Source organism: Accipiter gentilis, chromosome 29 (assembly GCF_929443795.1).
Source record: "Accipiter gentilis chromosome 29, bAccGen1.1, whole genome shotgun sequence".
NCBI classification, from domain to species: domain Eukaryota; kingdom Metazoa; phylum Chordata; class Aves; order Accipitriformes; family Accipitridae; genus Astur; species Astur gentilis.
The window spans coordinates 6,034,227-6,059,885 of record NC_064908.1 but is presented as its reverse complement, the minus strand read 5'-3'; the positions used below and the strand labels follow the sequence as shown (position 1 = coordinate 6,059,885).

Here is a 25,659-nt window from a genome sequence, read left to right as displayed (position 1 = left end):
GAGGACTTAGGCTGTGGCCAGGTCAGAAGAGGTCTTTGGAGAAGTAGCTCTTTCTATGAAGAAAGGCATTTACTCACCTTGCAAGATAATACCAGATTCTGCCCATGTATCTTTTAATTAAGGGTCAGGGAAGGAGCAGTGTCTCAATGCTTAGAGCTGGGTTTGCTGTGCCAGGCAAATTAAAATTTCTACTAAGTAACTCTGGTGTGCAGCCATGAGTAAATACTTCAGTGCACGGAAAGCTTATTAAAGCTGCAGGTAAACCTCTACCTGTATCATTTTTGAGCAACGTAAGGCAGGTTTAAATCCCAAACGTCTCATTTTCTGCAATCCTACGCAAAACAATGTCCCCTCCCGTTTCAATTTTGACATGGAAAACTGGTGAACCCTTGGCATTTCAGATTCCAGTTTGTTGTCTTGTTACTAGTGGAATACAAAGAAGTGTTTGCTGGAGTGTAACATTTCTTTAAATTTTATTTTTTATTTTATTTTTCTTCCTGAGTCCTTCAACATTTCAGAATTTGTCAGCTTAGGAAAAATTAGGCAGCTTTTCTAACATGATGATGGTTTAAAATGTTGCCAGATAAATTACATAAAAAGTGAAAAAAGACCCAAATATTGTTCTGCTATATCTAGGAGGACCACACCAAGTGAGGAATATAAAGGGGAAAGAACAGCACCATTACCATTCCAGATCTAAAAATAAAAGCTTGAAAAGCATAAAATGAAAGCAAAGACAACATTTCCATTGAAAACAAGACAACTCTACCTATGGGAAGAGACCCAATATAGAAATGCATGACACAGTGTTAGGCTATGAAGTTTGCTTCCATGCTTGCTTTTTTAAAGGCTTCATCAGTTTGAACTGCATGGAACTTTTGAAAGCAACATTGTAGGAACCAGTTTTCTTTGAGCATTGGGCAGGCTCTGGGCTATCAGGTGTCTGGGTCTCTTGTTTGCAGCTCGGCTGCAACATTTTTCACCAACCTAAGGTCACCTGTGGAAGGAGTCAAGACTCATTTGTTAGGCCAGAGAGCAACCAAGAGGTAAGTCAGGGCTCTCAGTCTCCAGAGGAAAAGCACATCAGATTTTTCAGTTCTTGGAAGTAAAAGCCCTGATGATCTAGGCCAGGAAAAGGCTATTTTGCTGTTTATCTGCACAATACTATAATATCAGTGGTTACCAAATAAGCAAGGGTATAAACCTGCCAACAGCTCACACTTGTTTTCCTGAATAAGTCAGAATGTCTCCAAAGGACTACTGCTGTGGTGGAGCCTGCACACCAGCAAGGCTCAGGCTAGATTAGCAGGTTAACCACAAGGATTTGCCTCTTTATCCATGTGCCCACCAGGAGAGTTGCACAATGAGTTGCACCCCCCTTGGTATCTAGACTAGAAGCAGAGTCTGGCATAAAGCACCTGCAGCCAACAGCCAGAGACACAGGCAGGATTGGACATGTTTGTTTTCATTTGGCTTAGTTGCATGGATCAGGCCCCAGGACTCCCCTTCCCACTAGATCTGCAGTGCGGTCTAGCTTTAGAGAGAGCTCCTGCTGACTTGGGTTGTCTCCAAACTCTCATCCCATTCACCTGAGGCTTTGCATCTCTGCTAAGTTTGATCCAGATCAGGGCAAGCAACAGGACAGCAGTATAAGAACAATATTTTAAGGATATCAAAACCTGCTTATCCTATTACCCTCTAGACAACAGGAGGGAGAGAAGCAGCCCTGATCATGCATTTGAGTCTAGTTTGTCTCACAAGAACTTCCAGAAGTGTCTGTCAGATCGACCATCATGGTTTTACTCTCTTTAGGGCGATGCCAGCCACAGAAGAGCATTTCTGACCCTGCTGCTGCCTTTGGCTCCAGTTCATGTTTTAAAGAGAGAAAGAGCAACTTGCAACGCAGCCTGCAGACAGACACCAAGCTGCACTGAAGAGCACACTGTGGCAGCAATGTCACCAGCACAGGCAGGGCCGCAACCCCCCTTGTATTTCCCCTGCCCCCAGGTGATTCCCAGGACCTGCCTTTAAAGGAGGCATTGCACGCTGAAGACAGGATCTATTCCAACTGGTTTGAACTGGGTGCAGCTGGATTTCCACGCTTGCTTCCCTAGGGGTGAAACAAGCTTCTGCACAAGGTGATTTGAAGAACTGCCAAACTTTGCCTCTCTCCACTGCCTCTGGTAAAGTCTCCTTTTGCCATTAGCTCCAAGCTCATACAGAGGAGACAGAAGAAGGGGTGCTTGATTGAAAAGGTGTGGGATTAATAAAGCAAAAGACAGCTGCTTTGAGTGATGAGTCTTTAAATACTTTTATCCTAGCACATCTTTGCAGGTTTGGAGCAGGAGGGGGTTTTTGCTGTGATTGGGTTTTTTTTGGTTTGTGTGTTCCTTGTAGGCTGTTTTTTGTTAAAGTTCTCAAAGTTTTACTAACTTTTTATGTTCAAGCCCCATGCCATGTAGCGGTAGGTGGGATGCACTGGGTAGCTCAAACTATGCTTCTGTTTGTGGCTGAGATTTGCAAACAAATTTAGTGGATTTGGATGTCCAATTCCTATATGAGAATTTTATTTGGGGGATTTTAATTTGCATTTGAATAGGGATAGTGTTACTGCCTGAGGCTGACTGAAATTATTATATCCTGCCTGGAGGTGGTGGTGCTTGCTAGGAAGATCAGGAGCCTGGTAGACGGACTGTTGCAGAAGTGGGGCTGTCTGCCTGGGAGGGAAAGGAGAAGTGCAGTATGAGCAAAACCAAACGATGGGCTGACTGCCCCTACTCCTGCCCAGCGAGTGATGAGTGTCTCTGTGCTCTCTCCACTTTAATCTGTGACAGGAACATAGTCACAGTTCACAAGCCGGTTTTGAGCAGCCCAGCTTTGGCTGCAAGGGTTGAGAGATGTAAATCCATCCAGGATGGAAGGAAGACAGGAGCAGGTTTTGATGGATCCAATGCAAATAAGCATCCAGGTTTCTTTTAGCAAGCTCATGGCAGACAAAATATTCCCAGGTCAGTGATTTCAACCAGAGATAGCAGAACATATTACATTATTCTTTCACTGAGCGTCATAGTTAACTTTAAATCTGTTTACATCAATGCAGCCTTCAGCTATTTCCCACATTCAAGCCTGCAGTCTCCAGAGCTCTTTGTCCAAAACTTCCCTTTTCCCATTTCCCTTTGTGCAATTAAACAACCTGTTTATTCAAATAAACAGCTTGTGCTGCTGTGATCTATTTGTTGCCCATCAGGAACCAACAAACGGGGGAGACTCAGTTGGGGTAAAGCCAATCCATCAGCCTCTGATGTGCAAAATGTATTTGGGATGATTAAGAGTGCTGCCAATTCATTCTACGTACAGACCAGCAACATGAGGTGTGTTTGCCTGGACCATACGCTGTTTGTAGCAGCGAGTTACAGAAAATTGCATGAAAAGAACTAACATACTTGTGAAATGTCAGCTTTCCCAGTGCAATAGGAGATGCAATCTGCAAGACTGTGGTACTTTGAAGCAGGGTGGGGTTAATCTTTAGGTTTCTCTATCCTTCTCCACAGCTGCAAATTCAGAGAGGTCCAAATGTGTGCCTACCTCCGCTGGCAGGACAAGCAGGCCTCTGAGGGTGTATGAAGCTCAAGAATAAATAATTGGTAATATCACTTCAGGGAACGGGACAAAAATTAGTTCCTGGCCAGTGTGATGCTCCCTAAGGCTTCTCTCTCTCTGTTTTCTATTTGACAAATCTCTCTTGAAGTTTTTGAGTGGGAGGAAAACACTTAAAATGTGGCATTTCCTGGCAAATCCTTGCCCTGTAATCTGCATTAAAGCAGGGTGAGGGATGCTGCTGGTGATCAGTAAGTGGAGTGGCTAGGGAAACTGGCAGCTGAGTTGTACATGCATGCAAGATGCCCAGTCTCCCCTACGCAGACTGCAGTTTGGTCACAGATGCAGCACTGCAGTGCTTTTCCTCGGCCGTCATGTTAAAGCAGATCAGTCCCGAGCAGGGAGACTACAGCAGTAGCACTGGAAATAAAAACAACTGGCTTCCCCAAGTGAAAAAAAAAAACCAACCCCCGAAAACCTCCATAAAAAAACCAGCAGTCATGCTGCTGTGTTAAATGAGCTCCAGTGTCGCCCACTGCTTCCCCGGGCAGCAGAACTACATGGCGTCAGAGACCCCCAGGGCCCATCCAGGGGGGTTACCTAAGGGAACAAGCTGGCAGTTAGTTGAGTCAGAGTCAATGAACCAACAGGGACAACTAGCCCCAGGGGCGTTTGATACTGAAGGGCTTTTTTGCAGCTGAGGAATTGTGTAGCTGCCTGCAGTATGAAATCATTCTGTGCAAGTCTTTTCACCGGCTGCATGTGAAGTAACTTCCAAGCAGGTTTTAGGGAGGTATGGCTTAAAAGCTATCTGTGTGACAAGTTAAATGCCTTGAATCCTTGAGACTTTAGTGCCAAAACACCTTTCAGGATCTTGGTGAATGTGCGCCATAGGGAATCAGCACAAAGCTAGTTCATAGCTTCTTTCAGATGTCACTAAATAAATAACATCATGGGGACAAAAATTAGCTACTTCTAATGTGGGGTACTCCAGATTTGGAATTTTTAGCCACACTCAGCATCAGTGACTGATGGGTGAGGTTCCCCGGGCATTCCCTGCTCTGCAGCCTGCCCTCCCTCCACTGAGGATCTGCATCCCCTGAGCATCTCACCTCCTGGCCACTGCTCTCTTAGGCAAACCAGGCACCATGGTTTGGAGGAGCTTCTGGAACCGTTTTACCATGGAGCTCATACCTTCCAGCAGCCCCCACAGCTTCTGCAGCCTACAAAACCAAAATAAACAAGCCGAATTTAATGACCGGTAAATGCAGCAAAAGGGGGAGGGTGTTAATGGTAAGTGCACACTGTACTATGCTTTTTCATAACCAAGCAATCCTATGGTGTTCCTGCTAGCCATACCCACTCTCCCTAAGAGCTTGCCTTCAGGGAATACCAAATCCTCCTGCAGAGGAAGGGGATGCTGCTAAGCCTATTTATGCAGTAGATGTACATCAGGTTGCCCTGGTCCATAGAAAAGGAGGGACTCGCCACCAGCCCGCACTGCCCCACAGGCTGCCCCGTGTGTTTCCCATGGAGCTGCCATCCGAACGATGCTACAGCCCATTGCACACCCCGACACTGGGCTTGCAGGGACGCCTGCGTGCCTTGTGCTAATCTTGCACTGTGTCCCTTCAGCTGTCTTGCCTGAAACTGCTGGTTTCTGTATCACTCTCGGCTTTGATGCCTCTATCAAGATGTTCTTACCCCTTCCTGATGAAAGCTGGCAGCCTGTATGGCTGCAACAGGACCTTCGACAGTGGATCCTGCAGTCCAGTCACCTGCTCCTTCCTCCACAGAGCCAAGCCTGTGCCCAGGAATGACAACAGAGAAGTAAATAAAGACCAGTAATTAGAAATAACTCAATAAATGCAATAATTCCTCTTGTCCAGCAACTCTTGCTGCAACTCAGCCTGTAGGTACTGAAGCCCAGACCAGAATCCAGCTTGAGCTGCTCTTACAAAGCCTCTTTGCAAATGGCTACTACAGATCTAGAAATATTTACTGTAATAAATAACTCAATAATGTCTTAAATATAATACTGCTCCTCTCAAAGACTGCAGCAGCTCTCAGTGGCCCCAGCCATCCCCAAAACCCAAGATCAGTACCCCAAATCCTCTACCTGGCAGGAAGCAAGGAATCAGGCACTGTGGTACCCTTTTGCATAGGCCAGTGCACGTCCTGTTGGATTGTGCAGAGTCGTTCTTCCCACACATGCTGGCAAAGCGGAAATTGCCATCGAAGTAGTTAAAGCCAAAGGCATCTGTGAGACATGGAAAGAAAGGGCTGAGGTTTGCATGTGCGTCACGCTTCAAGGCTGCCCTTCAGGTCTTGGGGTGACACTTACTGTTCCTGTACAGGAAAAGGGCAGTGTCCTGGTAGCCTTGGGAGAAAATGTCGTTCAAGACCTGCAAGGAGAAACATTTGAGGTCACTAAAGAGCCCCCCATCCAGACACTGGAAGGATCTCTCCAAGGCTGTTTGACTGTTGAGGGTTGGGATGGCCCATTTGGGAAGGTAGCAAGCACAAGTTGGTTTCTGACCACCAAAGCACCAGTCCTTTGCAGGTTGTCAAACCAACGTGGACCTCATCCCAGGCTAGCCACCCACCAGCAGTATCCACTAAAATGAGCACTGCAAAACCAGTGGGTACTGCCCCCTCCCGTTAAAAACTGATTAATTAACAAGGGAGATGATTGAACTGAACCTTAAAGCTTGGGAAGGCAGGTCCAGCATTAATTTGTTTTAACCAAAACAAAGCTGGGAAGAAGACCTGGTGGCTTACCATGGCACTAGGTGGAAACAGAGCATAGCTAATCCTGCAGAGGTTTTCTATCGAGATCTGAATGCTGCCGTTGAAGATCTGGAAACAGAGGAAGATAGCGGGACAATCCCGCGGACAGATATCGAGCTCTCCCGTGAACGGGGACACAGTGATCACGGCTTCCTCCAAGCTGGAAACAGGCTGCAGGCCAGTGAATCCTCCATCAACGTATCGCTGAGGAGGAAAAGTAGAAGGAGGATTTGCTTTGAGGATTGTTACAGTGTGCGTGTGAGTGCAGCGTCGCCAAGGGGAAAGCAAGCAGCTGCAAAGGCAACATCTGCTGTGAACCAGTCCCAGCACGTCCTCTCTTCCCACTTGCAATGGCATCTCTTCCCACCCCTTGCTCTTTATCCTGGCCTTTGCCAGCTCCTTCTGCTGCCCTGCCTAATGGCACCCAGCCGGCTCCTTGACCTGGTGCTGTAATCCACAGCAGTTATTAAAATAGAAATATAATTATTTTAATTCACAAAACTTTGTAAAGTTGTTTTGGCAGTCATTTGCCAATTCAAACATCACTGGATTTACAGTGTCGTATAAATTCCAAGTCCTGAGCTCAAGCAGTAGGGCTCCTGCATTTAATAATTGCCTGCAAATCCCTGGAGGATTACTCACTGGGCAAGGAAAATGTCATTTGCTGTATTCCAAAAGGAATCTGAATTTACCACCCACCTCAGTGGGATTTGAGGTTGCAAGGATTGTAGTTGTTCGAATTTAATGCTTGTGAAATAACAGCACAGAGGAGCCTCGTGCAGCAACACCGCTGAGCTCTGGGTCCTGCAAACTTCATGCACTTTGTGGGCAAGCCCTGCAGTCCAGGGTAAGCTGGAGATCTGACCTGACAGCCAGGTACAGACATCTGAGGACCAAATAGACTCAACCGGTACAGACCAACAAGGGTCAAGGAAAGATCCTAGCTCTATGCTGGCTGCAAATCTGGTATCGTGGCTTTGTGGGCTTTGGCACACAAGCAGGTCACGATGCATCGGCTGCTCTGCAGTCCATCTGCACATGCTTCACCACCACGCTGCTGTGCTCCTCCTTCACTGAGGGTTAGCAACAAGCAAGCCCAAATTTGTTGACTTCACTGCAGTGTTTCTCAGAGTACAAATATGCACATGGTTGGGGGAGGATCCTCCCACGAACTTTTGGTATTTCAGCCATGCACGTCTGCACCTGAGCTAACGGAGACATCTGCACTGCAGACAGATCCTGCCCGGGATAACTGGATTGTGTGTCAAACTCCCGAGTGTGCGTGTCCTTTCCTCTCACTTTGGAGATCTGCAAGGCAAGATCTGGTCATCCAGGCTCTGTCCATAGGCAAAGCAGGAAAGGGCTCTCCAGATGGCAATTCCACCCAGCTAGCTTCTTAGGATGGGATGAAGAACAAACTAAAAGGCTTTATCATCCTCCACTAACTAAAGAAGAAGCCTAGACATATAGATCCCTTTCTGCTCAAGGGAATGTAAGTTCACACCCAGGAACATGCTGCTGGGAATGTATGTTTTATTAGAAATATCACTCACCACACCTCGGTAGGATGGAGGGATGAATCCACAGTAGATAGGAAGAAAGCAGCTGCAGAGGAGAGCCTGGGGGAGGAGAGGGATTGCAGAAGTAAATGTTCCTGTCAGAGTTGTCCTGGACAAAAGCTGTTAACTGGGTGCCTGCACATTCAGGCTTGACAAATCGTCTGGAGCCAGGCTGAACTTTGCACTTAACTGTGTCAAGAAGAAAAGTTTCAAGGGCAAAACATCTCATTTCAATAAAGTTGAAACACTTCTCTTGAGAAGGGCATAGCACTTCGTTGTTTACTTTTATGGCTGCCAGCAATATTAGAGTTGTATATCTATATATCACAGTCCAAACCCTGCCCTTTGATGGTGTCAAGGTAAAGCTTTGGGGTCATTTTTCATATTTGTGGGTTTTTGGACAAAACCAAGATATCCTCACAGCACATTTTCATTCTGCTGGGATTTGTCAATGATGAAGCCACTGCTGGGGTGTTTGCAACCACTTTCCGTCAATCTCATCAGCTGGGAATGAGTATCCTGGGCTCCTGGGTTGACCTAGGGCAGGCACCACTGAGTGAACTCCAACATCTCCATGGACTTGCCATCCTCTGCTGTCTTCTGGGACAAGCAAGCCTACAACCTCATGGTCAGTTCTGTTAGGATTTGCCCTGGGATTCTTTCCCCAGCAGGTAATTTACTGGTTAATCAGCTGCTTGTTGTTTGGCAGCACAGATGCTTTGTCCAGCTCTTTCCTCCCAGGAAAGTGCTGAGGCAACAAGGAAAATTACTGCCGGTGGGACTTGGCTGAGGAGAGACCTGTCCAGAAAGCTGAGAGGTCATGTTAGCATTAACCCAGCTTTTTGCAAAGAGTCATTAGCCCAGGGAAGTGGTTGAGTCACCATCCCTGGAGGTATTTAAAAGCCGTGCAGATGTTGGCACTTAGGGACGTGGCTTAGCAGTGGACTTGGCAGTGCTAGGTTAACGGCTAGACTTGAGGATGCCAAAGGTCTTTTCTGACCTAAATGATTCTATGATTCTATTAGAGCTGGCCAACATGCTGGCATCAGCATTTGGAGGCTGGAAACAAACCTGCTTTTTTAGCATTATTTATTCCTGCCTGACTCTGGACCTAACCACATCTTCCTCCCTCCCTCCAAGCCTCACGGAGCTCACTGTGGTGGGACCACAGCTCTGGCAAAGCTTCCTGACACTGTCCGCATCTTGGGTAGAAAACAATGTAGTTAAAGTCATCAACGCTTAGGTACCTCCACCCCGAGCAGTAGGTAGAGATCTTCCTGCAGCATCAGAGGAAGGTCCCTTTACCTGAATGAGCTCCTCTTTCGAGCTGAACTCAGAGGCCATGACGTTTTGGCCATCAACCACCCGCGTGAGAGAGATGTGCAGCCGCCCCGAAGCCAGCTGGTAGGAGTCCTCTGGTAGCATCTGCTGTAAAACTGTCTTGATATTTGCCAGCAAGCTGCACTTGGGCGAGAGAGGGCCCAGGATGGTCTTCCTGACTTCCTTTGCCATAGCAAAGAAAAATTCCTTTAGGTCATCTGACACAGAGGGTGGGGGGAAAGAGAGAGAGAAAGTCAACATCCCTGCTGCTCCAACAGTTACATTTCTAATCTTATTTTTAACAGTCCTCACAAATAAAGTCTTTTGCAGCCCCTCACATGACCCCAGGATGATACTGCTGCTACCGTGGGTGACACTGTGGCAGGACGGAAAGGGGAAGATCACGCCCATGATGTCCTCAAAGGACTACGTATTGCTGAGCATGACCCCACTGGTGAAATCCCTGTCTGCACTGGAGATGGGTGCTCAAGATGTGCCTGGCTGGGGATTAGAGAAAGGCACCAAAAAGCCCCAGGAAGGGGGAGGATGCAGGTGTAGACATTGAGTTTTCGGTGCCAATGTGACTTGCACAACACGTTCCTGCCTTCCACTTCTGATTTTGCATGAAAGGCAGACCCCCGCCCCCTCTGCTTAGGGCTTTCCTGCAAGCCAGGCACCCTGCCTCCACCATGCTGGGACTCCCCGCTCATCTGAGCTCCCCCAGTGACCTCCCAGCCAGTGTTAATAGTCATTACATGCGTCTGCACATCACAGAAGCTGGATTAAAGGAGCAGAGCTGCAGAGCCTCGGCTGAGGGCTCAGGAGACACCAGGTTTTAAAGGCTGCGCGGTGACGAGAGGGAAGAGGGGTGCAGAAAACCCCGAGGTCAGCCTTTTCCCAGGGAGAGAGCTTGGTTCCTTTGCTGAAATGGGGAGCTCACTTGGGGGAATACCCCACCTTGGGCAGTGAAACTCTTAGAGCAAAAAGCTTATCTGGCTCCCCAGTGTTGCAAAGAGCCATCCTTGTGTCTGGGTGGGCTTCCCGGACCCTGCACTGGCATGAAGCTGTTGGCTTGCCTTAGCACCGTGGCTTTGTAGGGGCAAAGGTTTCCGGGCTGTCTCGTGAGATTGCTTTAAAAGCACGGACAGACAGATGGATTAGATGGAGTGTCCCGAAGACAACTGGAGCAACACAGGTATTAAGAGGGGTTATAAATGTTTGAGCGGATGTTCAGGCCATGTGGCGTGATGATTAATGCTGGGTGGGTTCACACAGGGTCCTCAGGGATGCCAAAAGAGCCAGAGACACCCCAGGCAGGTGATGCACCCACTGGGCACTGTCTGGCTGCTTTATGTCCTGGAAAGGGAGGAAAACCTGGAAAACTGCCCACAAGCTGCCAGGTAGGGGGTGAGAGCCAAGCCCAGCTTTGGGAGCTTTGGCTCAGGACAGGGCTTTGGCTCAGGGTGAGTGAGGGATGACCCTGGCATGCAGTGCCGTGACCGTCCCCACCTGCACCAGGTTGCTGGTGAGAAGCATGTGCCCAGGAGGTGACCTGTGGGGTGGCAGAGGACAGCCTGGCTCAGAGAGCCCAGAGCTCCGCACCCAGCCTGGGTCAGGACAGGGACCGGGTACACGACTGCAGCCACTCCATGGGACATCCCTTCAGGAGCCAAGCACACCTTTAACCCTCTTTTTGCCCCAATCCTCCCCAATGTGAACTTGACAGAGTTTGTGCCACATTCATTTTCCTTATTAGAAACCCAACCAAAGTCATCACTACCCTAAAGGTCTTTTCTTCTCCTGGGGAAGGTGTTTTGGGCCCAAGATCCTCTCAGCACCTCTAAGTGGTTGGTGTCGCCCACCCCCAGTGAAGCAGACCTCCATTTCAGCACTGGTGCCCACAGAAAAAGCAGTTACCAAACTGGTTTATACCTGCTGGACAACCTCACCTCCATCCAATTACTCCAGCATGAGGAATCAGAGAGGAAAATTTTGGGGCCTTTGCTGATTTGTAGAGGAGTTCATACCCTTATGGACAGGAAGGGTCCTTTCTGCTTTGTCTAAATATATTTGCCAAAGTTTTGAATTATTTGTAGCTCCAGCAGAGTGGTTCTAGCATCCAGCAGAGGTTTCAGGAACTGCAGGTTTCCTCCCTGCTTCCTCCATCATTATTTGGACCCTAAAACCCCCGCTCCTCCTAAATGTCCCCATTGCTTGAAGCAGGGCATGGATCAGCCTTCAAAGACTTAGTCTTGTGTACACTTGTTTACCCATGGACACTAATTGGAAATATTGGAGGATGTGATTATTAAAAGTGGATTAACTGCTCTGAATTAATTCTACACATAGATGATCTTATTGCTGGGGGCCCTGTTTCCACATTGTCTAAAGAGGTTCAGAGTAAAACCTCTTTTGCGGCAATAAGAGAAACCCCAGCTCCGGGCTGGAGTGGGGACTGCTGTTCTCCCGGGAATGTCCTACTGACGAGCCCTTGAGCTTTTGTTAAGGGGAAAAGTGCTCTGCTATCTGGAAACGGGAATCGTGCCACATCTTCCCTTGTGCTGGGAAGGTTGAGTGGGATAACCCAAAGGAACATGCAAACAAACAGGGCTGTCAGCTCTAGAGATACCTACGTGACTGCCACTCATGTCCCTTCGTAGCTAAAGATGCCAAGGGACCTGATCCATAGGGGAGAAGGGGGCTTTACATGGGCGTATCCACCCACTGTGGCCATGTAGACTTGCTTTGGGACACATCTCAGCACTCCTTAGACCTCGTAGCAGAAGAGAAGGAGATCTGCTCCTTCAGCAGGAGCAGGAAAATGAACTAATAAAATACAGGTATGTCCAGATTTACCCATGCAGTATCTACCTGACCATCTGAGATAACATTCAGACAGTAATAACTGGCTTTTTCAGCTTACACCACCCAAAACTGCTGCCAAAAGTGGCAACATCTGCAGATTTCTTTTATGCCTTGTGAGTGATACGAGTTACACCAGTATCACATCCCCACTGGTGTTTTAAGGCATTAGCTCTCTATTTCTATTTTGAAATAAAAAATCTATACTAAGGAAATCTAGACAGTAATTGTCTTACCGAGGCTGACACCGCACACCACAGCGGCGGCGATGAGCGAGCCGGCGGACGACCCATAGACCTTGCACGCGGACTTGAGGAGTTCGGGAGCCAGCTCCAGAAGGGACTGCACCACCCCAACCTGGTACAGGACGAGAAAGCCACTGCCCGAAAAGGAGAGCGAGAAACGGGTGCTCGAACCCCGGAGATCCCCCTCAGCCATCTTGAGATCAAATTGGTGTATCTGGCTCGATGGTGGTCTTTTTTCACCAGGTGAACCTTGAGCTCTCTTCTCCTCTGCTTTCTCCAGGCTTGTCTCTGGCTGCAGAGGAGTCCAGAAGATGGATTTTCTACCTCCTTTTATGACAGCTCCCTGAGGCGTTTAGTTTCACGAGCTATTTTAATTGCTGCCTGTGCTAAAAACAGAATTTTTCCCCTGATCAAAACAGCTCTTGTAATCCTCACCCACAGCCAGCTCAGATGCTCAGGGCTGTATCAAGGCTCACCTTTTATACGAAGTGATCTGAAGTGCCCTGGGAGCCCTCCCAGAAATGGTCCCCGCATTACTGTGGCCGTCACACTTGGATACATCCATGTAAAATTTCCTCTTTGCTTCATGCTTTCTTCATCAAGGGTGTTTTCCTAAATAGGATTTTCCATCAATCCCAGCTTAGGCACAGCTCAGTACCGAGTGAATGAAGGCTTGTATAAGACACTTAAAGCCAGAGGGTGTTACACAAGGGGTGGATGCAGGGCGTTATGTTGGGTTAGGTTTGGAAATATTGCTTCTACTTGCTCCCTGTTGAAGGAGTTTTGTCCTTGTCTGATTCTTGGATATCCTTGGGGGGGGGGGGGGGGAAACAGGGAGCTGGATTTGCTTTTCTCTTCCCCTGCTCCAGCACTGTGCTCTGTAAGGCCCCAGAAGGATGCCCACAGCAGCACCGTGTTCCCCAAATCTGGGGTTACTGAACCAAAATCAAACTTCCTTCAGGCTATCTTCATTGGCTGAGTGATAGTTAATAAACAGGGAGAAATCCAGTAGATTTCTAGTGCCTTTTCAGCCTTAATAACCTAATGCTGCTGCCAACATGCAGAACAAAAATTGCCATCTTAAACAGATGTATTTTTAAAATATTACTAAATACTCTGTTGCTTATGTTGTCCAAATACATACAGCGTGCACACTATGTAATGAATATTACGTATGTTGTTACATTCAAGGTTGTATATACATACAGAACATGGGCATGTATATAGTAACAGACAGGCTGAAGGAGAGAGCTTTCATTCACTGTGTTGGTGCACCAGCCCGGCCAGGACAGTACAAGAAATTAGAGGACAGTCCCAGCATCCTGATGCAACCTTTGCAATGCTGTTTCACCCCAAATTTTCATATGTTTTTCCTTGGCCTCTCCAGGCATTGCTGGGTCCCCACGACAAGAATCGTGTCCTGTGTGATACCTGGGGGCAGAGACCCCCCCACCTTGATGTGCAAAATGGCCCTGGGTTGAAGTTTCCAGCAACCCTGGGTTGCTGCCCATCAGCAGGTGACCATTGCCTGCAGACCCCCCAGATAAATGTCACTCGGCATGGCCAAGGCTGTCCTCAGCGCTGCTGCCTGGACAACAGGACAAGCAGGAGCAAGTTGGCAGCTCAAAGATATATTGAAACGAGATCTTGGCTATCCCGGAGGTGAACGACTGCTTGAATTAGGGCATTTGCATGTGACCACGACCTGCTGTAGATAAACAGCCTTACTGCATTTGGTCTTCTCATTTCTTGTCTTTCCTTTTGATGTTGGTTTTACATTATGCCCTCATTGGGTGAGTCTCCAACATGTTCGAGCCTCTCTATCAGCCCTCTGGTGTTACCCAAGCTGTGTGATTCATGCCACTGTCTTCTCCAGCCCTTGGGAAAGCAAATGCTTTCATTTAAAGAAACTTACTTCCAGCACTGGCAAACATCTGCAGGTAGAAGGGCAAAAGGTATCATCTCTCACTGCGACTGATCTGATCACGCAAGTGCATCGGAAGTGCATGAGTGTTTGCATGCTGGAAGAAATTGTTTCCATATTCTCTGTACAGTAACTGCCAATTATGGGCATCAGGCCCCTGGGGAATTCAACAGGCATTGCATGGAAGAGGCATAGGATGCTCCTGCTTCACTCAGCACTTGTACCTCCTCAGGCGAGCCCAGCCCCAGCTGCCAAGCTTCAGGAAAGGTCTAAACAATCCCATGGGACCTGTAGGAACATGCTTCCCTATCCAGTGCACAGCACGAGGACAGTTAACAATCCCATGGGACCTGTGGGATCACGTTTCTCTATCCAGTGCAGGGCACAAGGACGGTTTCCCCATAGGAGCTGGACTTGCTACAAAATGTGGTGCTCCAGAAGCACTTTGTGAGTGCAAACTCCGGCCAAGCTGAGCTGGTAGATGTTGTCCCCCCAGGCTGTCCTTCGGGCATCTTGTAATAGTTTCTTCCCTTGCAGCTGCCATGAAGTAACATATTTAATGGGATTTTCCATTCCCAGAGCCAGATGATGAAGGACGGTGCGGTGGCCACAAAAAAGCCATTATCCCTGCAAGAAGCCAAGTGAGTAGCTCCGTGGGGAGGTGCACAGTGAATGCAAGAAGGTCCCTAAGAAGGAGAAAGCCCAGCAACCAGCACAGCTCCACGCCAAGGCAAGGCCAGCCCCAGGAGAGGGGCAGGGGAGGCAAGGCAGGATGGACAAGAGGACAAGTGGCCATGCACAGGGAAGGATGGAGATGCCTGATCTGGCAAGAGGAGGGCAGCACCCCAAAAGCCAGTAACTCAGACCTGCGAGGACTTCAGGGCATGCCCAGACACCCTGGGCTCCCCTTGGGATCCTCAAAGCCCAGGAGAAGCTGGGCTTTGGGGACACACCTTGGGTGTCTGCCAGCCGAGGGCACGCACAGCCACATCACAGCATTTCTCACAAATCGCTCTGTCCTGTTATGGGGTCCTTCTCAAGGCAGCAGGGGGCTGCAAAATCTGCCCTGCACCCTCATCTGCTGCCAACACCAATGCCCCAGGACAGCATCCCAGGAGACAGCATCCTCCCTGGCCCGGTGCCACAGTCCCGTGAGATGAAACCTTGTCATCATCCTCTTAGCGACAGCGAATTTTGCATTAATTGGCTCATTAAGTGCCAGGCTGATTTTCTAAGCTGCCCTCCCCCACCTGGCACTTGGCAAAGCAGGATTAGCGGGGACTAATGACTTTGGAGACGCAAGATCCCAGAAGCAGCCCGAGATGCTTTCAGGAGAAGGCCCCCCGACTCACCCTGAGCACTGGGCGGGCAGGGGGCTGTGTGGGGCGCCGGGCTGCTTTTTGCCCAGGCAGGATCAGTGCCCAGATGGCTGATGTCCATGATCCCAGGGATTTTCAGGCGAGGCGATTGCTTTAGCTGTTTGAAGCCACAGCAGGGCGTTTAGGGAAGGATGAAGGTAATACCGAGAGTTGGAAACCAATCAAAACCCCAGGGTTAATAACTTGCCCTTCTTTAATACTTTCTGAATATCTTCAGTGGCCACAGGAAATCAGAGTCTCAATTTTATAACTAAGAGAGAACCAAGATGCTGGAGTAGCTCACAAGAAGGGACCTGGGCTCCGGGAGCAGCCAGCCCTGGGGTGCTGCACTAACGGCAGCCGTGGCTGCTTCCATCCTCATCCCACTGTGCCACACTGGGGCAGCATCCCTGCTTTCAGTTGGGTTATTCAGGACCAGGAGCCCGTTGTGCAAAGGGCTGTGCAGGTTTCGTTCCTTGTTTCGCCAACACCGCTGCCCCAATGGGTGGGAAAAGGTCCAGCGATGACAGAAGGAGGATATTTGATTCAGCCATGGTATTGGGAAAAGGGCAATAGGAAATGGGAGAGATTAGTTGTTTTTCTCACTGGTGTTTTGCCTGGCAGACACATCCCATGTGCCGAGGGAAGATGATGTCCTCCAGGAAGTCAGCAAGGAGACAAAATCCTTTTCTGCTCCATGCAAATCCCAACCCACACCTGGCACTGCATGAGCTCACATGCAAAACAAATAGGAACATCGCATGATCCTCCTGCCAGGTCCCCAACACCAGCTCGCCCTGCCCCGATCACAGCCCCAGCACAGTCCCCTGGGCTCCGGGCAGGGGACAGGAATCTCGTGATGGGTGCAAACAGACAAGAGCGGTTTCGGTTTCTCCTGCAGTAGAAGTGTCCCAGCTTGGTTCCAGGCCAAAAGGAAGCACGGTGCTGGTGCTGTGCTTGTTGCTGGCACCACAGAAACCAGGAGTGGGATTTGATGTTTTCACAGTCCTAATTACCCTGGGCCAAATTAGACAGAGCCCCTGCAAGGTATTCCCCTCCTTGGGGCTTTTTGGCAGCCGGTGATTCAACCCTTTGTGTCTCTATCAAACATTTCCTCAAAGGCTTTGCAAACAGGGGATGTTGATCTGCGTGGGGAAGGGCTGCTTCCTTCTTACGAGGGCTCTACTTCCTCACTTTATTTTACTTCAGGTTTTTGAAGGACTGAAAAGATCAGATCCTCCAGGAGAGGAGGAGGTTCTGGGCAGACACGGGCTGTCACTGGTGGCCCACAGGGGACCATCACCCCATGCATGGCCCTGACCCAGACCCACAAGGTTTGTTTGCCACCATCACCACCTTCAACCCATTAGATCATCCCACCTCTTGCCCACTGCAAGCCCCAAATGTTGTCCTCTTCACCCCAGGCTGGGTCCAACCCTGGTAAGGGAGATGCTCCTGCTGGTGCCACCGAGCTGAGCGCTGGCAATCCCCCACCCAGCCCCAAGCTGCCTTAATCCATGTCCCTACTTAGGGGTCTGGGCAAAGATTAGCTGGGAACATTCCCAGTGATTAGGGTTTAATCGCTTTGACATTTCACATCTTCTTAGACCTCATAGGTGAGACCCCAGCAGCTGTAAATCCCCTCAGCCCTCGAGGGAGCGACAGCGAGGGCAGCTCCTGTGCCACCCAGGAACAAGCTTTACCCAGTTCTTGGTGTCAGATCAAGCTGCTTTGGCTAATAAATCTCCTGCTGGATAGGGAACAGCTATAAATAGTAAAAAATGGCAGGACCACACCATGTATCTGCTGTAAGACTCCCTTTGTGCCACTTGGCATCTGGCTTGAAAGGAGCAGCCCACAACAGCTGTAGCAAAGCAAATGTTATTCTATGTATAACAGCTGTACACATCACCCATTAGACAAGCCTGACTGTCATTTAGGGACCAATTTATTTGAGTTTTAGGGTTTTTTGCCTGAACTGGACACTTGGCTGGCAGCAAGAATTATGTTGTACATTCACAGATACGCATAGAAAAGCGGGTAAATAAATACACATACACAAATACAAACAAACCGTGAGGTTCAACACATGCACTTGGTGACAGCTAAAATGCAAATACAGGGTGAAATTTGGGTTTTGTTTGATTTACAGACTCTTTGCCCCCAGCCTGGTGGGTTTTAAGCATTTCATGCTGCTGTGGCTACCGCTGTCATTTTCCTTAGAAGATTTTAAATCCGCAGCTCAGAAAATCACCCCACATCCAGGTCACCAACAGGGACTGTCCCCCCCATCAGTAAATCTGCATCCTTGGGTTCCCAGGCACCGCAGGCCCTTCGGAGCAGCTGATGTCAGTCCGGGCTCTCACAGTTGTCTGTGGTGAACTTTTCTCTGTTCTGCTGAGACAGAAGAAAACATCTGTGAGGTCCCTTCCCAAACTGAGCTGGTGTTACTGGTCTTCTAGATGGGTTTAGGAGGCAGTTCTCCCCGAGGAAAGCTGTGCTTACGGCAGGTTGCAGCTATGCCGTGCACTACGGGCCATCTCCTGGCTGCAAAGCAAGTCCTGCTCCTTGTGTGTGCATGGGCCATGCTCACGTTGGAGGAAGGCAAAAGCAACCCAAACAGCACAGAGCAAGACCCAGCACCTGGTCTCCCCCCCCGGTATAAGCCAGCATGACTGCTACCCACCCAGGTCTGTTGATGACCCTAAAAATAGACCACTTGCCCTAACTTGCTGCTGGAACCTCAGCCCCAGACTCAGTCCTCCTCCCTACCTGGAGAATTTTGCCATAGGACAAGGGTGCAAATGAATCTTCCAGGTAGCGGGTGCCGAAGCCCATGATCCTGTTCACTGCCTGGTTGCAGATGCCCGCCACCTTGGCGGTGAGGTGCACTGTGAAGGCAAACTGGATCTCTTGGGGGTTGGCATCGGGTCTGCTGGCTGTCATTTCCTTGCGGACGTAGGCATCAGCCAAGTTCTTGAAGGAGCTGTAGGACATGTTTCTGAAGAACATCTGTAGCCGTGCATCCTCCTTCACCTGGTTAAGAAGCAAGTGAATACATGTTATGAGTGAGTAACACCGTGTGTCATCCTTGTGTTGATACCTGCACTCCACGCTAGGATTGCAGTTGAGGGAGGACAGACAGACAGCCATGCTCACACCCAGTCATGGAATTAAAAGATGCCATTTTCTTGATTTCACTGAGCATTTCCCCGCACTAGGAAAATTGATGGTGTTGCTGTATTTCACAGTAGTACAGAGCTTGGCCCAAATTCCCTCGACCCCATCCAGCTGACCGCGGCTCTCCTCTCACCTGCCTGTCCAGCTCATCTCCTGCACTCTGGAGCAGGGCAACAATTCTCCTGATGGCTTCATCTGCAGAGAGATATCCCACGTTATCTCCAGCCCTTTCTCCAAGCTTCACACCCAGATGTTCTGTTTACTCCCCAGGAAAAATTCCCTGAGCGATGTTTATCCACCTCCATCCCTCCAAAACCCATTTCAGCCTATTGCCAAGTGCCTTGTTATACTCAGCCAGGAAAAACACCCTCCTGCCTTTGAATTTCTTTCTCCCCAAATCAAGCCCTGATGCTGAAAATCTCCCCCAAAGTCTTCATATGACAGTTCGGGTCACATAAACCCCTGGGTTAGGATTGAAGCAGGGTTTGGGGCCCGTGCAGGCTCTGCATGGAGACAAGTCTCGTGCACATGTTTTCTACATGTGCCAGCGATGAATCGCTTGCAAGGGCAACACTCACCGACACCATCGGTGCTGGCCGGCCGTGGTGGCTCCCCACATCCATGTGCTCTGCTCCCCTGGCTTTCGCTGCCCTGCACGATCAACCCGATCTCTTCCGAGACTTGTGCGTAGTAACCGTCGGACTGCTCCACGTCTGCTGAAAGAAAAACACATGTTCAGAAGCAAGGATTATTTTGTTGTTGTTGTTGGCCATTGATTGAAAGGGAAAAGCAGCCGCAGCAGTGACTGCATCCACGTGGTGCTCGTGCCCACCCCGGATTAGTGCATACCGCGGGTGAATGATGGGGCTGCGCTCTCTGAACCATAACAGAGCGGCTGCAACTCGCCCTGGATCCACCAAAGTTTTGTGGAAATCCCCTCACTGGCTTTTCAGCAGGGGAAGGGCTGGGGCAGGGACGGGGGTGTCCCACGGGCTCGGCCGCCTGTGCCGGCTGCCCGCACTCCTCCCCACAGTAAATCGATAGCAGCTTAACGTTGGCCCTAGAGCAGCTTAGGATTTAATCTCAGGTCTCGAATGCAGATTTAAGCTAAACCACCCATGTCATTTGTTTGCCAGAGGGGGAAAACCTGTGCTTGGATGGTTACTGCCGGGCAGCTGGCTTGGGGTAACTTGCTGCGCTTACAAGCTGAAGCAATGACATGTGGTCAAGCACAGGCAGCTTGACCCTTTCCTGGGGCAGCAGGTTGAAATTGGAGTCCTCAAAACCTATCCCAAACCCCAGAAAGCACTGGGAGGGTGATGCTTAGGTTAGAAACCAGCACTAAACACTATAGATTTCCCAAAAGAAGGCCAACAGAGGTCCCGTTGGTAGTAGGGTTGGGTTTGGGTCAGGGTTAGGGGTGGTGGGGGTCCCACCTGGTGTGGCTGGCGCCTGGACATGCCGCAGGGGAAGGCAGCTGGGTCGCTTGGCCCTCGCCCCGGCTGCCATCTCTCCCCGCTCCTCCTCTGCGTGCTTCTTGAAGGAGAAAACCCTCTTGAGGCTGGGTCTTCTCTTTGGAGCTCTGCCCAGCGGCGGGGATGTGCTCAAGTCCCCTCCGAGTCTTTTAGCCCCTTCTGGTTTGGAGCTGTGAGGACCTTTGGCATCTTTCTCCTTTGCTTTTTGCCCTGTGTTTTCCTTCTGGTCCTCAGGGCTCCTCTTGAAGAGGAAATTTAAGAAACTTTTGAACCAGGTGCGTTGGGCTTTGCCCTGGGAAGAGTTTTTTGTGCTTTTCCTCTTGGGCTCCCGTTCCTCTTTAGGGACCTCCACGGGAGCTTTGCTGTCATCATCCAGAGCCTCATCCAGGTCCAGTGCTTTGGGTCCCTCCTCCTGGTCCTTCTTGGGGCTGAGTTTGGCACGTGAATACTTGCAGAAGTCACTTTTTGACCGTTGCAGCACACCTGACTTCCTCCCCCGCCCTCCAGCTCTCTCCTGAAGCATTTTTTTGGCCACCGGTGAGTTTTCGCAGCAGCTCAGAGAACGCCTGACATAGATCTCCAGCACTTTCTTGGCCCCTTGCCTGTCCAGTGAGAGAATCTTGCCCGATGGCTGCCTCCCCACGTCCCACCGAGGCTTCTCCACAGCCAGAGCCCACATGTTGCTGCAGAGAAAAAAAAAAACAGAAAAACTTTCAGCCCGATTTTTTGCTTTCCTCAGGATGATGCGCAGTCAGGTTGGGCATGATGGAAATTGCCCCCATTTTGGCACCCAAGGGTGCTTTAGGTGTCCAAGACTGTTTATGTTTGCAGTAAATGATCAACCACTTTTATAGTTGTTATCTGAGTGCTCCTTACAGGCTGCACACGCAAGGTTTTACAATGGGCTATAGACACCGCTGATAAAGGAAGCGAAACTGGGGAGAGGGTGGAGACGAGCTGGGCACCTCTCAGAGGGAGAGCCTGATTATCATATAGAGGGTTTAATCCAGCAAGGGTATCATCCAGATACCGTGGTGCTGTATCTTTCTATTGCAATGTGTTCCCATACTACGATGACAAACTACACGCCAGGAGCACCATCACCCCAATGAATTGCGCAACCCAGATTTTTTAGTAATTCCCCACTTGGAGCACCCAGTCCCTGCCTTTCCCATTGCCTTTTTTCTCTACATTTACAAGCAAAATTAAATAGAAGGTGCTGCTATTGAAAAACCAGAGAGCTGTGCCTGTGCCTTGTGTTGGCTCTACTTCCAAAATCAATTTCACCCTGCAGAGAATTACACCCAAACCAGACTTTTTCCACCACTGGACAGCACGCAGGAAGCCAACACCAAAATCTGGCACGCTTGGGTATACAAACCCCCTGGAGCCGGGCATCAGCCTCTGCTCAGTCTGGATGAGCATCATCACAACACACAAGCACACCCACCCACACCACCTTGGCCTTTTTTTGGATCAAGAAGGCAAGTTTCCTTCATCCAAGCCAACACCAAAGCCACCCGACCACCCGATAATAAATCATTCATCAGATTTAATGACAGCAAAGCAACAACCCCCATCCTACTTTGATTGATTCCAGCGCATTGGCCACATCATTCTTTATTTGCTCTTTTGATATTTACCTTTCCATCAGTATTTCTGCCCTTCTGGACATATGTCAAGACAAACTCCTCTGCCACGGGCACTGAGGGTTGTCAGGCTCTCCTGGGAGGTGCCTTTTTTATAGCTGAGGCCAGTGACTGAGTGAGTTAAGTCCTATTTTTAGCAGCCATTCAGGTAGGAGAGCGGCCAATGCTTCCGCCTGGGATCCCCGATATCACCACCCTCGTGGTGGAAAACCAGCAGGCGTGAGTTTCGCTGGAGGAGAAAACAATTTCCTTATGACAAATAGCAGCAAAACAGCATAAAAATCACCTGTCACCTGGTGTAAGCACCGGCCTTTGAAACCTGCTATCTAGGCCATCTGTTTAGCATTTGGTTTTGGTTTAGTGTTTTTTTTAATGGGTGTGATACCATGTATGGGCTTTTCTGAGTTGTTTTTGTAAGGAGAAGCCATAACTTTCTCAGATAAATGGGGTTTCAATGCAGCAAGCAGATTGCCCTGCTCACATCCCAGGAGCTTTCGGGAAAGGGGATGTTGGGGGCTGTTGTGGGACTACAGACACTCTGGGGCACGCTGCCATCAGGTTTTTGCCTAACACTGAGCATGGCTGACCTGCAACATTCTTGAAACCCACCCTGGGGTCCTTCAGACAGCCCGCGCACCCACCCTAAAACACAAAACGGGACCGGCTTCATGACCCAAATCCTGTGCACCCACATGGCTCCCACTCAGCCTTGCCCACAGGCAGAGCATGTCCCAGGGGCAAACCCACAAGACAGATCTGTACATCCCAACACCTACAATCTGCCCCTGGGCCAAACAAATCTTCTCACACCTCTCTTGCACCAAAGATCTATTTGGCCCCACAGCCACCCCCTTGCACCCCTGTGCCTGTTACACCCTCCCACAGGCTGCTGCCTGCCATCCTCATTGCTATTTTGCCATCTGATGGCAATATTACGCACTGCATCCTGCAGGGACTGTGCTGGACACAGATGCATTTGCCAGGCAGTGGCTGCCGGCACGTAGGATTTGGAAAACCCCTCGGCAAGATTTCCGCCTGAGCAGTGCTCCATTTTCTCTAGTTTTCAGGTGGGCTGATGAGCTGCCCAGGTCCCTTCTGGGTAAAAACAGTCTTTTCATGATAATGGGTTCAGCTTGCAATTGGAACAGTCCAGGATTATTTTCTTTCTGTTTCTACAAACTTTCTGTGCCATATTTTCCTAAAATTGGGAGAGATCCAGTCCATTTCCCTCCGTTTCTCCTGAGCCTACACTGATGAATCAGAGTCTGGTATTGATTAGGAATTACCTGGCTTTGTTTTCCAGTATCCCCATCTACTTGTGATAAATAATTAAACTGTCCATGAGGAGCTCCATGCTGCTAACTAGCATATGACCACGTCCTTTCATAAGCAGGCTGATTCCAGTGGGTGAGGAGTTTCACAATCAATTTTGTTGGGTTTCTTTCCTCTGCAACATCCATAAAATGAAAAGGCACATCCACTCTGGTGATGAGGCACAGTTTGGCCACCTCCAGTTTGGAGATCTTGCTACTGGAGATCATCCGAGGCTGAGTCCAAACATCATCCCTGCTCATGGAGGACTTCTCATGATTAAACTGGGAATCAGCTTTGACTTATGGCCACTTGCAGGCTTTTCTGCTTTGTAACAGCATGTCTGGACACAGCCTAAAGATGGGATACCCAAAGTGACTCCAGGAAAAATCTTGACCTGAATTGTGATTCTGGATCCAGACCTTTATCCAAGTTCAGATCTCTCCGGCGATTTGGGACATGCTCAAACCTAATGGGAGAAAGGCATAAGAAAAAGATGTTTGCAAGAGACCTGAAACAAACCAAAAGCCCACTACCAGGGTTGGGGGAAGAGATCTGGATCCAAATTTGTCCACTTTTCTCATCAATACTCGGAGAGAATGAGAACGCTGGCTGGAAACGCAGTCACGTGGAGGAAGCACACAATGCTGAGGTTGACATCTTCAGGCCAGTAACATTGGAGGAAAAAGCAGAACTAAAAGCATGGGGACACAGCAGGGGATAACTGGCTTATTTACAGGAACTTGCTCCAGAAGATGGAAAAAAACCAAGGAAGAGGTATTCCTCACACAGAGCTGCAAGGTGTGGAAGGTTACAGCGGGTTCAGGAGAAGACAGGATTCAAATCACCCAGATTTCCTGGGAACAAGACGGACAGGCCACAGGCTGAGGTTGAACATCAGGAAAAGCCTCCCCCGCAGGAGGGTGGGACAACCTCAAATGGGTGTCCAGAGGGGCTGGGGATCACCATCCTTGGAGATCTTCAAGATTTGGCTAGCCAAAGCCACAGCCAACCCGACTGGCTGTTGGAGACAGCTGTGTTTTAAGTGGACCACAAAAGTCCCTTCAAGCCAACACCCACCCCCTGGGCACAAAAATATCTGCAGTTTCAGATCTGAACTCCGACGGACATGTTGAGGGGAGCCACTGCTCCCTGCACCGGCCAAGGTTTGGACAGATGGCACAGCCAACACGTGCCCTCAGTGGAAACCTCTCAGCCCAGTTGTACTGTGCCTTTGATCCAAGAGGGTGGTGGGCATCAATTCCCAAAGCAAATCTTCTTTTCCTCCAGCCCCGGAACTGATTTTAGCTGCTTCCCTCAGCAGATGAGAAGTACAAGACAGCAGCGGGCATGCACGGGCATTTGCATTTGCTGCCATGAAATACCCTGCCCTGAACACCACTAGACCTGGGGCTGCTGAAGCATGGATGACATCCAGGGAACAAAGCACCTGCAAACCTTCAGAAAAGCCCACACGTGGCACCCGCTTACATGCCACCGCCCCTGGACTTCAGCCATGGCAAAAGTCACCAACTGCTGCGTGCTCTTCCTCCCCACACACCCACGCCAAACACCCCGGCACAAGCGGCGGTTACTCAGCTGTTTACCCAAAGGGATGGGTCCCCGTTCCAGGAAAGCAGCAGGTTTACAGCCTTCCTGCCTCTGTTTACCGCAGGGAAAAGAGACACATCGCCCTGGGAAGGACACAAGGGCTTCCTGGAAACATGGAAGGAGGTCATCATTGCAACCCATCCTTGCAAAGGTGCCCTTTGATTTTCACCCTCCAAGATCTCTCCGGAGCCGCAGTGGCGTGGCATGGCATGGCACGGCACAAGGAGGGTTGAGTGCTTTTGGCAGCTTCCCAACCGGGAGAGGAAATCTCCGTCCGAGTCCAGCAGGATCCTTAGTCATCGCAGGAAAAACAGGTGAAGAGAGAGCATCTCGCACGGTCCCTGTGAGCAGGGCACAAGTACCAGGGTGACCAACTGTCACCTGCTCCAACAAAACAAAGCAGGCTAGAGAAGTGGTGGGATGCTCAGGAGTCATCAGAGCCGTTTCCATGGCAAGAAAGCGGGGGAATGTCTTGTTAGGAGGTGGTCAGGAAAAATGCACGCACCGGTGTATATCCCAGGAGCGACACAGGGCCAGGATGGGACAAAGTTGCCAAAGAAGGAGGTCTGCTTTCCCACCAAAGCTGTCTCTTAGGGCTGCGCAGGACCTACACTGACTCTCTGCTGGATTTCACCCCAAGAAAGATCTGGCTTTAGTCTTCTCTGTGACAAAAAGCACCCTTTGTGGAAGGAAGGATGAGGTCTGGGTGCTTCACTGCACCTCCCCAATATGGTGCATCGCCAGGCTGCAGCTTGGCTGGGTGCTGAGTAACCTCCAG

At 49.6% G+C, this 25,659-nt stretch overlaps 2 protein-coding genes across 5 annotated transcripts; both read right to left on the bottom strand.

Annotated features, from left to right (window-relative positions):
- Positions 1 to 465: 465 nt before the first annotated feature.
- Positions 466 to 12,971, bottom strand: PNPLA1 (patatin like phospholipase domain containing 1). 2 transcript variants are annotated; one of them, XM_049832657.1, is made up of 10 exons: positions 12,850 to 12,971; positions 12,365 to 12,759; positions 9,252 to 9,484; positions 7,941 to 8,006; positions 6,379 to 6,591; positions 5,942 to 6,002; positions 5,717 to 5,857; positions 5,302 to 5,401; positions 4,710 to 4,820; positions 466 to 4,197 (listed from the first exon to the last, which is right to left on the bottom strand). In XM_049832657.1, the coding sequence occupies exons 2-10, from the start codon at positions 12,564 to 12,566 to the stop codon at positions 4,194 to 4,196; spliced, it is 1,131 nt and encodes a 376-aa protein (XP_049688614.1). In that variant the 5' UTR covers positions 12,567 to 12,759; positions 12,850 to 12,971; the 3' UTR covers positions 466 to 4,193. The 2 variants fall into 2 exon arrangements, with proteins under 2 accessions (XP_049688614.1, XP_049688613.1); XM_049832656.1 differs by having other exon boundaries at positions 12,365 to 12,971.
- Positions 12,972 to 17,759: 4,788 nt separating this feature from the next.
- Positions 17,760 to 22,037, bottom strand: LOC126052236 (apoptosis facilitator Bcl-2-like protein 14). Of its 3 annotated transcripts, none has more exons than XM_049832653.1 (6): positions 21,954 to 22,037; positions 20,272 to 20,993; positions 19,414 to 19,551; positions 18,969 to 19,030; positions 18,428 to 18,691; positions 17,760 to 18,052 (listed from the first exon to the last, which is right to left on the bottom strand). In XM_049832653.1, exons 1-6 carry the CDS (start codon positions 21,983 to 21,985, stop codon positions 18,005 to 18,007), a joined length of 1,266 nt encoding a protein of 421 aa, XP_049688610.1. In that variant the 5' UTR covers positions 21,986 to 22,037; the 3' UTR covers positions 17,760 to 18,004. The 3 variants fall into 3 exon arrangements, with proteins under 3 accessions (XP_049688610.1, XP_049688612.1, XP_049688611.1); XM_049832655.1 differs by having other exon boundaries at positions 17,760 to 18,049; XM_049832654.1 differs by having other exon boundaries at positions 19,414 to 19,548.
- Between the last annotated feature and the right edge of the window lie 3,622 nt (positions 22,038 to 25,659).